Source organism: Zootoca vivipara, chromosome 10, assembly GCF_965207765.1.
Source record: "Zootoca vivipara chromosome 10, rZooViv2.hap1.1, whole genome shotgun sequence".
Taxonomy (NCBI): domain Eukaryota; kingdom Metazoa; phylum Chordata; class Lepidosauria; order Squamata; family Lacertidae; genus Zootoca; species Zootoca vivipara.
Window position 1 is genome coordinate 46,774,114 of NC_142593.1, and position 14,407 is coordinate 46,788,520.

The 14,407-nt window shown below is 45.2% G+C and overlaps 1 protein-coding gene across 2 annotated transcripts in view; it reads right to left on the bottom strand.

Annotated features, from left to right (window-relative positions):
- Nucleotides 1–14,407, bottom strand: part of RAI14 (retinoic acid induced 14) — a 93,556-nt gene that overhangs the window by 9,573 nt on the left and 69,576 nt on the right. The window contains exons 4-11 of one of the 2 annotated variants that reach the window (XM_035100962.3): nucleotides 12,366–12,454; nucleotides 11,215–11,279; nucleotides 10,046–10,103; nucleotides 7,778–7,848; nucleotides 5,681–5,787; nucleotides 4,414–4,592; nucleotides 2,441–2,469; nucleotides 323–412 (exon numbers count right to left, since the gene is read on the bottom strand). In XM_035100962.3, the coding sequence (XP_034956853.3) occupies nucleotides 323–412; nucleotides 2,441–2,469; nucleotides 4,414–4,592; nucleotides 5,681–5,787; nucleotides 7,778–7,848; nucleotides 10,046–10,103; nucleotides 11,215–11,279; nucleotides 12,366–12,454 (688 nt within the window). The remainder of the gene's footprint in view (nucleotides 1–322; nucleotides 413–2,440; nucleotides 2,470–4,413; nucleotides 4,593–5,680; nucleotides 5,788–7,777; nucleotides 7,849–10,045; nucleotides 10,104–11,214; nucleotides 11,280–12,365; nucleotides 12,455–14,407) is intronic. The other variant, XM_035100963.3, reaches the window with a different exon arrangement.

The window sequence follows — 14,407 nt, forward strand, 5'->3', positions numbered from 1 at the left end:
AAAGCTGATTGTTAAAAAGCAAGACTGTCACAGAGTTTAATGCATGTAAGCACCTTTATAAGCCCCACTGCTCTAAACTTAGGATCTGGTCATATTCCCAACGGTCCTCCTGCAAAGCGTAACCAAGATGGTTTTTCAAACAACAGACCGTCCTATTTCTATCCTTATGAGAATTCGCCCATGATACATGAGACGCACATTTTTAAAAAAGGATTTGCACAAAGCAAATTTAACCAGCTCTATTCCCGTCAGGACATTCCTCACCCGCCCATCCCCGTCTAGACATTGCAAATGTGTTCAGGTTGGACTTAAGCTCTTTTACCTGGATAGGACTGACAGGAGGTGGTGGTGGGGCTTTGCGTTTTTTTGGAGTTCCACTTCTTTCAGAACTTAATCTACAGACTTGGTCATGCTGGAAGTGTCACAGGCCAGAAAAGGGAGGTCTGTTAGTTTGGTTAGTAAGGTCTGCGTTAAAAAAAGAGTTCTTTTTTTTCCTTTTAAGGTACAAGAGATTTTTTATATATATATAGAAAAACATTCATGCCTCAACTGATTCAAAGGTACTTCCTCTATATGCAGGGATATTGCACATGCTCAACCCTGAGCTCACCACGCCCCGGTTTGCAACATGCTTCATTACATTAGATGGAGTGAATAAAGCAAACCCTTTCCCATGGAGCAGTGATCTCAAAATGCACTGCTCTTCACAGCCTCAAGCAATTTGTTAACATTTCTCCTAAACGCCCCCCCCCCAAAGGGAGAGAGAGTTTCCTTTTTCCTTTTTGTTTATTTCTATTCCAGGGTCACTCGTGTTCATAAATTGCTCAGAGCAGTGGCGAGGAATCTGTCACCCTCCAGATGTTGGACTACAACTCCCATCAGCCCCAGCAGGCATGGCCCAAAGGTCAGGGATGATGCGAGTCGCTGTCCCTGGTTTAGGGGCCTTTTTTGCAACAAGTAGACACCCTGTGGATGTCAAAATCATCTGCACCACCCACTTTCCTTCTCTACTTCTTGATTTGCCTGCATGCCACCCAGATCATCTGTAACTGCTGAAATCCATAAAAGGGGAATTCACACTTGGGTCCAACTGGCCGCTCAGATGAACATCCCTTTCCCCCTCCCTTATTATGGAAGCTGTACATGACCACTGAAGCAACTCTGCCATTTTCTTCATGCTTACTCTTGCCAAGCAATTCCTTAAAACCAGTAAGACTCAGTCTGCTATTTCAAGGCACCAGGAGGCCACACTGAGATTGTTTGGATAAAACAGTAAACTATGGTTTGGCATTACATGTGCTGGCTTGGGGTTCGTGTGCTCTGCCCTCCCCCTCTGGGGCAGCCATGAAATCAGAAACTTTCGCTTCCAATTTCAATTAGCCACAGCGACTCATTAGAGCCAACCAGAAGCTATGGTTAATCTTAACTATGGCTTACAGCAGAGTTAGCGTAAGGCTAGAGTGGCTGGATTCCAACTCCCATCAGCCACAGCCAGCATGGCCATGTTGTGGGAGTTGTAATCCATCTGGAGAGCTATGGGTTCCTTATCCCTGTTTTGGGGAAATCAGCTAGCACTGTGCAAACAATGGGCTGAAGTTGACTTGTTTCCCTACACCATAATTAAAGTTAACAACAGATTGTCCTATTTCAGATGTAACCAGTAACTGAGGTTCATTTTTTTAAAAAAAAATGGAACCAAAGGCTTTTGAACTGCTCCCCATGGCTGTGTCAGAAGAAGGGAGAGGAGTTGCCCATAAGCTCAAGGATTGTTCATGTAATGCCAAACCACAGTTTAACATTATGTCCAAATGAAACCAGTGTGAGGCTGTTTCTTTTGAAAGCGAGTCAGTTTCCCACGTCTACCATTAGACCCTAGTCTACCATTGGACCTGCTGCTCTGACGCAAGGCTGTGTGTTAATAGCAGCCATAGAGTGGTTGGTGAACAAACAGCCCCTGATGCTGGGGGAGTAGGCTGTAATGCTTCACTGTGCCACCCACCCCCAAAAAATCAAAATTGCTCCATGGTGGAAAACATACAGGTACCTTATGAATGTCTGGAATAGGGGAATATTCAGGAAAATGGTGCACAGAAAAGCATTAAACCTCCCTCCAGTACTTCAACCCTCATCTGATTTGCAACTGTTCCATAACTATTAACTTATTTTAAGGAAATGCTGGAGATTCCCATCACAGACATGTCACAACAGAGTGAGTTTTGCCCTATCTTTACAAAGGATATGGGAACATTTGGGTTGGAGATGAGAGGAGACGGCCATTTCACCAATACCATACAGATATCAATGAAAGGGAACTATCTATCACTTAACAAACCAAATCACTTCCATTATTACTTTCTAAGCCTTTATTTCTTTTTTTCAGAGCTTGAGGCTAATTGTTATTATGATAATAAAGCATTTCTGATTCTTTTTTCCTTTTTACCTGCTTTGGCTTTGTTGGTGACTTGACATCTGTAGATGAGAAAACAGAATATTGCCTTTTAATCGAAAACCTGAGGTATCTTCTTTCTGCTTAAGAAATTTCTATTTGGATCCTAAACTATTTGAAATTTCTGCTTAAGAAATTTCTATTTGGATCCTAAAGCTATTTAGGAAGCAGGCCCCTTTCTTCATATGGATTCAGATGCAAATAAGAATACTTGAGGTCATAGGCTGGGAACCGGGCATTTACTAAGGACTAATATTAAAGGTGCTAAAGTCATATGACCTCTCCAGAAGATTTGAGGATACCAAAATGTGGTCAATAACACTCGCCCCTCTAGGTCCAAGAAATGAGAAGAACCCCCCCCCCCGACCTATCTCTGTAGGTACCATGGAGGCTATACAAGTTGTGTTTAAAGGCAGTCTCCAATAGTATGATGCCTGCCTTGTTCAGAACCTTATCATCGGAGCTCCAGGGAATAAACCTATCTATCTCTGGCAGGAACTGGGAGTTGGAGCTGTACTTATTTATGTCATTTCCTATCCTGGCATTGAAATCACCTGCCAGCAAGATATCCAGACCAGGGAGTTCTATTTCGACCTTCTCCAAGCATAGCTCTAAGCCGTCCCAGATTTGTGACGTCTGGGAAGAGGAACCCCATGGGGAGGGGGAATATAGATATTAAAGCATAGAAAATCCCCTCCTACGTTACTAGAAATAATAAGGATTTGGAGATTACTCTCCACCCACTGGTGCTGGCATACCTTTACACTTTAACTCGGTGGAGACGAGGGTGGCTAAGCCGCCACTAGGTCGTCCACGGGTATTTGGTTTGGTCGCAGGGGTAACGAAAACTTCATACCCCTGCAAGGTGGGAATCGATACACCATGTCTCTTGTAAGCATATAATGTGGAATTTTGTGAGGAAACCCAGGAGGTCGACATCCCCCTGCTTAGATAGCCAACCAGCCACATTCCAGGATAGGATGTGGAAGTATGGTGATAAAGGAGAAAGTGGCAGTCAATCTCTTTTCCAATGACAGTCAGGAGTCCGTAGACCAGGCATCCCCAAACTGTGGCCCTCCAGATGTTTTGGCCTACAACTCCCATGAACCCTAGCTAACAGAACCAGTGGTAGGGGAAGATGGGAATTGTAGTCCAAAACATCTGGAGGGCTGAAGTTTGGGGATGCCTGGTCTAGGGGCTCCTATACTGGAGTCACCCTCATTCAGCCCTACTTGAGAATTCTGACGAGCTTTGAGTCACTGGTCGCTAAGTGGGTGTGATGCAAATGAGAATATTTGAGGTCATAGGCTGGGAACCAGGCATTTACTAAGGACTAATCAGCCGAAGCAAATGCATCTTTGAAGCCTAGCCTTCTTTCCACAATGTAATAATCTTTTTTGTGCACGGAGAGACACGAGGGCACTTTCAAACAAGCAACCCACTTTGCACAGACCCAAGATAGCACATTCCTCTCACAGTCCAAAGACCAGGCTGTGTGCCAAGCTCAGTGCTCGAAGCAGCTCTACCAAGGGTGGTAAAACAGAGATTAGGAGAATGGACAGAGTAGCTCAGCTGGTAAAGCATGAGACTCTTAATCTCAGAGTTGTGGGTTTGAGCCCCATGCTGGGCAAAAGATTCCTGCATTGCAGGGGATTGGACTAAATGACTCTTGTGGTCCCTTTCCAACTCTACAATTCTAGATTCTATGAACCAGCATCCTGTCTTCTGGCATAGACAGTCCAGAAAGTTTGAGTAAGAACCTTATGCCTCCCCAGGTAACCCCTACAACAGGGGTGGGGAATATGTGCCTGCCCCCAAATATGTTGATGGACTCCAACTCCCATCATCCCCAGCCAGCATGGCCTATAATCAGGGACCACATAGTCCAATATCATCGGGGGAGGGAACAGGTTCCCCATCCTTATCATAGGGAATCCTACCACATAATTTAAGAAGTGTAGACATACCAGCATCTTGAACAATTTTCAACTGAAGGAGATTCTGAATCCCTGTATTTTCAGAGACTACAGCATAATGCAGGGCATTGTGTCCAAGCGCATCCACCAGGTTTATGTCTGCACCTTTTCGGACGAGGACTTCTGCAATGCTGAGGTTTCCTGCTTCGCACACCAGCATCAGAGCCGTTCTAGAGCAAGTTGGCAAACAGACACTATAAGGAGGAGCCACAGGCATGAGATTATCAAAGCAATAACCCCCCCCTTGAAGGTTTTGAGTTTGTGGCTCGTTTGTTATCCTACAGGAGATGAGTTCAAGCAGCAGCAGAAGATTGGGCAGTCAGTTGAGTCCAGGAAGTGAAAAAAAAAGCTGGCAGGCATTCCTCTGATAAGATGACACTTTGCTACTCCTGCAGAAAGTAATGGTCATTGTGTCATCAACAAAATTTGTGCTGACTTGAATTTACAGCATATCTATAACTTGATCTACAGTAAGAGATCACTGCAAGACAGGGGAGGCACCTGAGAGTAAACCAATAAAGCTGTCCCTAAGAGGTTGAGCCATTTATGCATGCTGCAAAGGGCTGGATGAGGTCAAGTCCCATCCAGCAAACAGATGCCCAAGGGAAGCCTGCAAGTAGGACCTGAGTGCAATGGCACTCTGCCCAGTTTTGGTATTCAGAAGCATACTTTCTCCGACAGTAGAGATATGACATAGCCAGCAGCTACTGATAGTCTTACTCAAAATGAATTTGTAGGACAGATGTATCTGGCGGACAAGATCCCCTGTTGACCACATAGCCACACAGAATTCTGCTTGACCATAATTTCGCCAGAAGAGCTTTCTTTTTTTCCCCCCAGCAGCATCAGCCTCTGTCAACCCAGTCTAGAATTTTGTATCTCACTGTAACCTGCCTCTGGATGGGCATAATGAGTGCTCGCAAGCAGGGGGAAAACATCAAAAAGGATACAGCTTTGACAACTTTATTAGGCTGTGCCTCAAGATGTCAAACGCTGCAAAACAGCTTCTCTGAAAGTCACGGAGAAATCGGCGACTTTAGAAGAACCAGAAAAACATGTCATCTCTTGCATGGCTTTTTGTTAGCTTTCAAGCTAATAAATATAACCAAGGAGTTCAGTGACAGCTTAATTGGACCTAAACCGCAACGTAAGATATTTAGTGGTGAAGAATTTAAAATCTGATCACTGATTAGGAGGGGATCCTTAGACCCGATTAACGTTGAAAAAGTTTGTGAGTACTAAGTAAGTTTATTTGTACCTTCCATTTTTGTCTCTGGAATTAATGTCTGCTCCATGCTCCAGAAGGTATTTGGTTACTTCAGTGTGGCCATTTTGTACAGCCAGTAACAAAGGTATATTCCCATCCTAGTTTTTTTTATAAAAAAATAACATAAAAAAGGAGATTAAAGACGATCAGTTATTCAACAGATTTAAAAAAAGACTTCAGAAAATGTAACCCTTATGTGAAAACAGGTCGCTGTGTGCAACATCCTTTAACAGGTGCTCAAAACCTTGCTGTCCAAGGGACAATAGACAACAACTAGCCATGCAGCAATGCACGTAAAACCGCACTGCATTACCTTTGTTGAGTTCTGAGCTCCCTTTACTCATAGGCTCAACACAGCGCCTATAAGCCCTTTGCTGCTCTCAGGATCAGAGTACAGTGGTACCTCGGGTTACGAACTTAATCCATTCCAGAAGTCCGTTCTTAAACCAAAACCGTTCTTAAACCGAGGTGCCCTTTCCCTAATGAGGCCTCCTGCCGCCGGTGCCCTTCCACTGTTTGGATTCCGTTCTTAGACCGAGGTAAAGTTCTCGGTCTATGTAGAGGTAGAAACCTGTTTACAATTATAAAAGAATATTTAAGAATAAAAGTAGGTAAATAGAGGGAATGTGAGATGCTAAAGAAATTATGTAAGGATGTAAGGAAGTCAGTTAGGGGGGAAGTTGAAGACTCGGGAGAAAACAAAAAATTACAAGAACTCGGGCCAGAAAGGATAATTTCAAAAATTCTTCACAAAGTTTTATTCAGGATAACTTCCAGTGAGCATCAACATCAGGACAAGGCCCTGTTTCGATGATTCTTCATCAGCGAGGTTTCTCAGGTCTAAGTGTACCAAGTACACATACTTGGTACACTTAGACCTGAGAAAGAATCATCGAAACAGGGCCTTGTCCTGATGTTGATGCTCACTGGAAGTTATCCTGAATAAAACTTTGTGAAGAATTTTTGAAATTATCCTTTCTGGCCCGAGTTCTTGTAATTTTTTGTTTACTTCTGAAGACTCGGGAGAGACAAAATATATGTGATGACAAGTGAAAATCTTAATTGTTTGGTTTTAAAAATGAAATTAAATAAATATTATAATAGAGGTAAAGTTCTCAAACCAGGGCACTATTTCCGGTTTTGCGGAGTTTGTAAACCGAAGCGTTCTTAAACCGGCCTGTTCGTAAACCGAGGTACCATTGTATATGATTCTAAGCACTCAACAAACCAAAACTCTAATGTCACTGAATAAGGGATGGACAGGAACCAAAATACCAAAGAGACTTTGTGCATAATGGGATGTGCATGGAGGAAATGGGAGAAGCCAGCTACATATTGGTCCCTCCCTGCTGAACTGTTTCCACCCAAGCTGGTCAATAAAAGAACAAGTGCCCGAGGTTGCTCGCTTTCCTCACAGGAAGACTGTCACATGGAAGATGGAGCAAGCTTGTTTTCTCTTGCTCCGGAAGGTAGGGCTCAAACCAATGGCTTCAAGCTACAAGGAGGGAGATCCAAAGAAACATCAGGAAGAACTTTCTGGCAGTAAGAGCTGTTTGACAGTGGAATGATCTCCTTTGGGAAGCTGTGGACTCTCCTTCCTTGGAGGATTTTAAGCAGAGGTTGGCTGGCCATCTGTCATGGTTGCTTTAGCTGAGATTCCTGTATTGCAGGGGTTGAACTAGATTACCCTTGGGGTCCCTTCTAACTCTACGATTCAATGATTCCAAGCCTTTCATACAGTGTAATAAAAAGCTCAACATTAGGCATGCACACCTGCTGTACTTTGAGTGCTGGTGCAGAATCAGAGAGCAATATAAAAGGCTCGTTCATACCTTATATGGGAGATAAATTTGCTACTTATTCACTGCATGTTTCTGGTTAGGACTGTCATGTCCCACTCAGACCTCACGCATGCTAACTGCAAGAAATACAGCGAACAAAGAGGAAACTCATTTGCTGCAGACAAGAGGGAATCTGCCCTGCTAAGAAGATTTGAAAATGAGGTTTCAGAAACTGAAATACCCTGCCCAGCTTTTAAGGTTGTTTTTTTTAACCCACTGAGTTTTCCATGAGATCATGATTACATACCACATCTTTGACATTAATTGGACACTTGTGTTCACACAGGAGTTGAGCTGCTTGAAGGCAGCCACAAGCAGCTAAAAGAAGAGGAAAATGAGAGTTGCAAAATTAGAGCTGTGTTCCTCTGCAAGAGCAAACACAATGAAGAGTCCCATAGCACCTTAAATACTCTATTGTGACATAAGCTATCATGGACTTTAGCTCTCCAAGGAACTGCAAGATTAGTTGTTTAAAACTGCTGCAGGCTCCATACCACTGGAGAGATTTTTCCCAGCCTTGCTGAAATCACGCGAAACCACATTTCTGCCACCCATATATAACTAGTGGCCCTCCAGCTGACGTCTGGCTGCAGATGCTTTAGACTACAACACCCAGCAGCTCGGCCAATGGTCAGGGAAGATGGAGGTTGTAGCCCTACAACATCTGGAGGGCACCAGCTTGGAGAAGGCTGATATAGTTCTTCATCCTGTCTCCAACAATGACCAACTAGAATTTCCTGAAAAGCAGTGTATGAGAGGGAGAAAGAAGGAAAGAAAGTGACAGCCAACTATCTACTCTTAATTTTTATGTACTCTTAGTAAGACTGCCCTTGAAGAAGGTCTGACTAGTGAGAATGCAGCTGCAAGAGTACTTCCAGCTGATGTCATACAAGACCAGCTCTGCAGGGTCTGTACTGGCTACCTACCGTGTTTCTCCTAAAATAAGACAAGTCTTAAATTTATTTTTCCTCCAAAAAAAACCACCACGGCTTATTTTCAGGGGATGTCTTATTTTTTATTAAGTATTTTTTATTAACCATGCATTTTGTAAAGTGGGCAAGGCAAGAAAAGAAAGTAGGGTACTGTACCGGTAGTGTTTTGAAACTGGGCTTTGGGGCTCGGCATGGTGCGCTGCACACTGTGGCTCTTGCAGTCGGGGCTTGGCGTTGCGCACGCTGCGGCTGTTGCCGGCTCCCGCTCGGTTGGGGCTCGGCTCTGTGATTGCTGCGCCTCTTGCCGGCTCCCCTCGGTCGGGGATCGGCTCCGCGAGCGCTGCAACGCTTGCCGGCTTTTGCTGAGTCGGGGTGGGCTGTTGCTGGCTCTCACCGGGTCCCAATGGTCTCCTGCTCAGTCGGGGCGGGCTGTTGCTGGCTCTCACCGGGTCCCGGGTCTCACCTGCTCTCACCTCGGGGACGCCCGCTGTTCAGGCTCCCGCTGGGTCGGAGCTCGGCGAGCGCTGCGCCTTTTGCCGGCTCCCGCTCAGTAGGGGCACGGCGCGGCGCGCTGTTGCCGGCTCCCGCTCAGTCAGGGCTCGGTGCGGCGTGTGCTGCACCTCTCACCGGGTCCTGCTGTGTCGGGGATCGGCGTAGCGCGCTGTTGCAGGCTCCTGCTGAGTCGGGGCTCGGCGAGCGCTGCACCTCTTCCCTGCTCCCGCTCAATCGGGGCTTCGTGCGGCTCGCGCTACAGCTCTCGCCGGGTCCCGCTGGGTTGCGGATCGGCACGGCGCGCTGTTGTCGACTCTCCCGGGTCGGCCCTCGTGGGGTCCTGCTTGGTCGGGGCTTGGCGCGCTGTACTGCCGGGACCTGCGGCTCTCGCGGGGTCCTGCTGGTCGGCTCCCGGGGGGGGGGGGGGTCCTGCTGCAGCTCTTGCCGGCTCCTGGTCAGTCGTGACTCCACATGGGACATGCTGCTGGGTGATTTGGCGGGGAAGCAACATCCGTTTCAGGGCGCCGACAGGAAACTTCCTTTTCCTCTTCCTCTTCCTTGGCGCCATCCAGACCCGCTTCCCCCCCGGCTTATTTTCGGGGTATGTCTTATATTTATTCTACCCTTGAAAAGCCTGCCATGGCTTATTTTTGAGGCCCGTCTTATTTTAGGAGAAACACGGTATGTATAACTGGGCTCAATTCAAAGAAATAAAATTAACCTAAAAAGCCCTGAAGGGTTTGGGGCCTAGATACTGGGCAAGATTTAGCTAAGTTGCTGCATGTGTAGAATGGGGTCTGCTTGTGCAATGGGGTGTTTCCTCCCCCCCCCAGCGCACTTCCTAAATCTGCTCGGGGGAAGGGGAACACTGTAACAAGTAGGGTGAGTACAAGGTGGGGAGAAGTCCCATTGCATGAGTGGGGCAGGGGAGGCTGCTAACAATTTCACTGATGGCCATAGCTCATCACAGAGAGACTGGAGCTCATCACACAGGGACCCTGGGAAGGCATGGGTTGCGTAGGATGGACCTAACAAGGTCAAGGGGGTGTGTGCATGGGAAGATGAAAGAGAGAGAGGAGTAGAAATATTACCTGCATAGTGTAAAGCTGTCTTCCCAGAGCTATCAGTGCTCTCTTGTGGACATTTAGACTGTAGGATGGCAAAAATGAGTCTTTTAGCAAGGCATGGAGCACAAAGCATTTTGAAGTTCATTGCTATTTGGGGGGGGGAATACTTTTGTGGAATACAAAAATAAATAAATTAGAGAGCCACCTAGAGCCTTCTTTAAAGACTGGAGAAAAAGTAAAGTGAAGGTTCATGGACCCAGGTTTCATTTGGCGTTGTATCCAAAAAACGATGTCCTGCTTCTTCCCTGCCTCCTCCTCTCGCATATGATTGTGAGAGTTGGGGAAGACCCAGAACTGATTTGTGGGTATATGAAAGGTATTCCACCTGATTTTGCATTGAAATCAAATGGCCTTCCTCAAACATAATGGTTTGTTAAACTAATCCATATGGATCTCTAAAACAGGTAAGGAAAAAATCATTGGAACTATTCCTACAGGTAGATTACTAGAGGAGTTTTGAGTACACATACAGATACACCACTCAATTATTCATTTAACAGGCGCTACCAAATCTAGCCGTGGACAAATTGGACAAGAATTATTTTTAGCTGGCAGATTTCAGTGCCTCCCACAACAAACATGGGTTTTATTTGGGCAACAGCAGCTCTCACATTTGCCAAAGCAATTCTCTCGGATGTTACAGATTAAGTGTGTATCATATTTGACCACTAATGGCCAGGCCATAACAGCAAGAACCAAACTCCAGAACTGGTGTCACAACACCACATCACTAGCTTTCATTATGCTGAAATGCAGGGGAAAGTGGCTGGAAGGAACATAGCTCGGTGGCAAGAGCATCTACCTTGCATGTATAAGATCCCAGGTTCAATCCCAGGCATCTTCCAGGCAGGACTGGGAAGTTCCCTTTCCCGAAACCCTGGATAGCTGTTGCCAGGCCATACAGACAATTCTGAACTAGATGGGCAAAAGTTCTCAGTATACGCCTGTTTATTTGGGCAACACAGGTTAAGAATCTACTCATACTCCTGGGCACAAAGAAGTCCTTAAATATCAACGGTTCTGTACTCTTATGTGCTATTAAGGTGGCTGCTTTAAAAGAGAACTCGGAAGCATGCTAGTGTTTATCAGAACTTCTGAAGTGGCAGTGAAGAGAAACAGAAAATATACTTCACCTGAAGGAGTCTCTTGACACAATCAGGGTGGCTGTTCTTGGCTGCCAGGTGCAATGCAGTGTGCCCTGCACAAATGGGAAATGATTTCAAATACTCCAAGAATTGTGAAGCACGCTATTATACATGAAGTGATCTTCTGGACTTGGAACACCATGAAACAGGTTCACTGCGAGAGGGTGTCCCTCTCCAGACTTGAAGAACCTGCTTTGTTCCCTGTTAAACGTATTGATGCAACACAGAGTATTGTCAACAATGGTATATGCTGGTATTTTCCTCCCCCCCTCCGCCAAGTTAAGTGCAAATCCAGGTAAAGCTGCGGCAAATATACTTGCCAAAGTACTTTTGCATTTGGCTTAAGTCAAGGATGGAGAACTGGATCCAGCCAGTGGCGTGGATTCTTACCTCTCCACCCCACCCCGCAACATGCAGCCAACTGACAGCCAAATCCCTGTCAGTCACCTGACATTGCGGATCTTGTTCCTGCAAACGTTTCCAAGCACAATTCAAAGTCTTGGTGCTGACCTTTAAAGCCCTGGATGGCTTTTGGCCCTGTATACCTGAAGGAATGCCTATACCTGCAAATCCCCTTTAGGTGCAGCTATGTCTTTGCCCACCACACCACCTGACATCACATATGGCCCATTTCCCAACCATTGGCTTAAGTCCTTGCCTGTAAACTCTATACATATTGACATTAAGATGCTCTTCAGGGGTTCCATAGCTGCCTGGATCAAAAAGCCAGCTAGGCTTAGTCTACAGATACAGACAAAATGATACCCTGGGTTTTCAATACATGTGGAGTATTGAACAAACTAAAAGTGCCCAATTTCACAAGGTGTGCACTGCGCAACTGTAAACCCAGAGAAGAGGGGGCACAGTACAGAAGCAGATGGCTCACTTTGCGGGAACTATCATCTCAGATGCAGCGTCCAACATTTCAAATTAAACTGAAGAGGTTGGAGAGATCACAAGGGTTGGGGGTACTGCAGACAGCCCTGGGCAAGACGATTCAGCGTAAGACATCTGCACATGCTCATTTGTAAGCAGAGCATGCAAAAAAAGCCTATTTACATGTGTTGTGAAAGCTCAAAAACAGCAACAAAAACAAAGGGGAGCAAAGGGGTGGTTAAACTCCCCCAGAGTTTGAGTACCTGTCCCATCTTGTGCTGTTACATCCACACCATGAGTCATCATAATCCTGAGGCATTCTGCCTGCCCTTTGGAGGCAGCCAGGTGGAAGCTGAAAGAGAAAAAAAGAAAGATTGCAACTCATCTGATTCAATTCCATTATCTCCAGCTCAGTTGGCATTACTCCACTGTAAGCAAAAAGGAACTGGTAGGTGAAATTTCCTGTAGACTGCAGTTAATACGTGCCTTCAGGACAAATTAATGTCTTTGGAATTTTCTACATTTCTACTCCACCTTTCCAACTAAGAACTCAAGGCAGCATGCTCACCACTGCTCTGTAAGGTAGGCTGGGCTGAGGGATAGTATGACAGACCCAAGATCACTCAATGAGCTTCAGAAAAGAGACAGGATTTGACCTTGGCTTCCTCAGAGAGCTACACTGAAATAACATTCAACACACATTTACTGCATTTATATTCCATTTTTCCTCCAAGGAGTTCAAGGTGGTGTACATGATTCTCTCCCTCCTCATTTAATCCTCACAACAACCCTGTGAGGTAGGTTAGGCTAAAAGACAGTGACTTGCCCAAAGTTACCCAGTGAGTTTCATGACCGAGTGGGGATTTGAACGCTGATGTCCTATGTCCCAAGGATGGCCACCTTAAGTTCAGTGTTCTGGTAGACTGAACTGTTCTCCGTCTAAGAAGTTCTTCTTCTTCCATTACTCGTAGCCGAGTAAAATTGTCTTCCATGAACACGGTCCTAACAGTGAGTTCGTAAGTGACTGTGGAGGTAAATTCTGGATCCACACTTCCACAGTGGAGACATACGGTAGGTTTCAGGACAGGAGTTTATCACAGTGAGGGTTTGCCAAAAGTGCCTTCCTCTTAGCACATTTCTCCCTTTCATCCTGAGTTCGAGCATCTTCAAAGTCCATAACACCTTTGGTAAAGGCTGTTCTTGAATAGGAGCACTCACAGGCCACTGTTTCCCAATTATTAGTGTTCATACTACATTTTTTAAAGATTTGCCTTGAGAGAGTCTTTAAACCTCTTTTGTTGACCACAAGCATTACACTTTCCATTTTTAAGTTCGGAATAGAGTTGTTGCTTTGGAAGACAATAATCAGGCATCTGAACAACATGACCAGGCCAATGAAGTTGATGTTGAAGAATCATTGCTTCGACGCTGGTGATCTTTGCTTCTTCCAGTATACTGGCATTAGTTTGCCTGTCTTCCCAAGTGATGTGTAAAAATTTCCGGAGACACCATTGATAGAATTTTTCAAGGAGTTGGAGATGGTGTTTAGAAGTGATCCATGTTTCACAAGCATGCAGTAAGGTTGGTGGTACAATAGCTTTGTAAACAAGCATTTTGATTTCTCTGCAAATGTCCCAGTCTTCAAACACTCTGCACTTCAATCGAGAGAAAGCTGCACTCGCAGAGCTCAGGCAATGCTGGATTTCGGCATCAATGTTGGCCCTTGTGGAAAGATAACTGCCCAGGTAGGAGAAGTGATCAACACTTTCCAACGTTACATCATTGAGTTGGATTTGTGGTGCTGCAGAGGGGTTTTGTGCTTGTTGGTGCAGCACTTTGGTTTTTTGGATGTTGAGTGATAGGCCAAGCTTTTCGTAAGCTTCTGTGAATATATTTAGGAAGATACTGTATTTACCAAGGCGGTAAGGTCAAAGGGGAGGCGCTAGGCACCTAAGTTTATGAACAGTACCATCTACATCCCCCCACCCCAATTTTAGCTGGCTTCGCCACTGCAGCAGATAATGACCAAATCAAGTATTTTAAAATAAACTAAGTCTTTAAAAAGGCAAACAAAGTTCTGTTATAGCCCACTGAGAGAACACATTTTTGGACGACAAATCTATTTACAAACAACTAAGAACTAAAACTTGCTTACCAAGGCACCAATGAATTGAACTTTATAAACAGTTTGTTCCCAGGAAATGTTCTCTAAACTACGTATACATGGTTGGACTGGGAAGAGGCAACATTCTAGCCAACAGTTTGGCTCATGACTTAGTTAGGAGATAGCATGATGTAAACATTC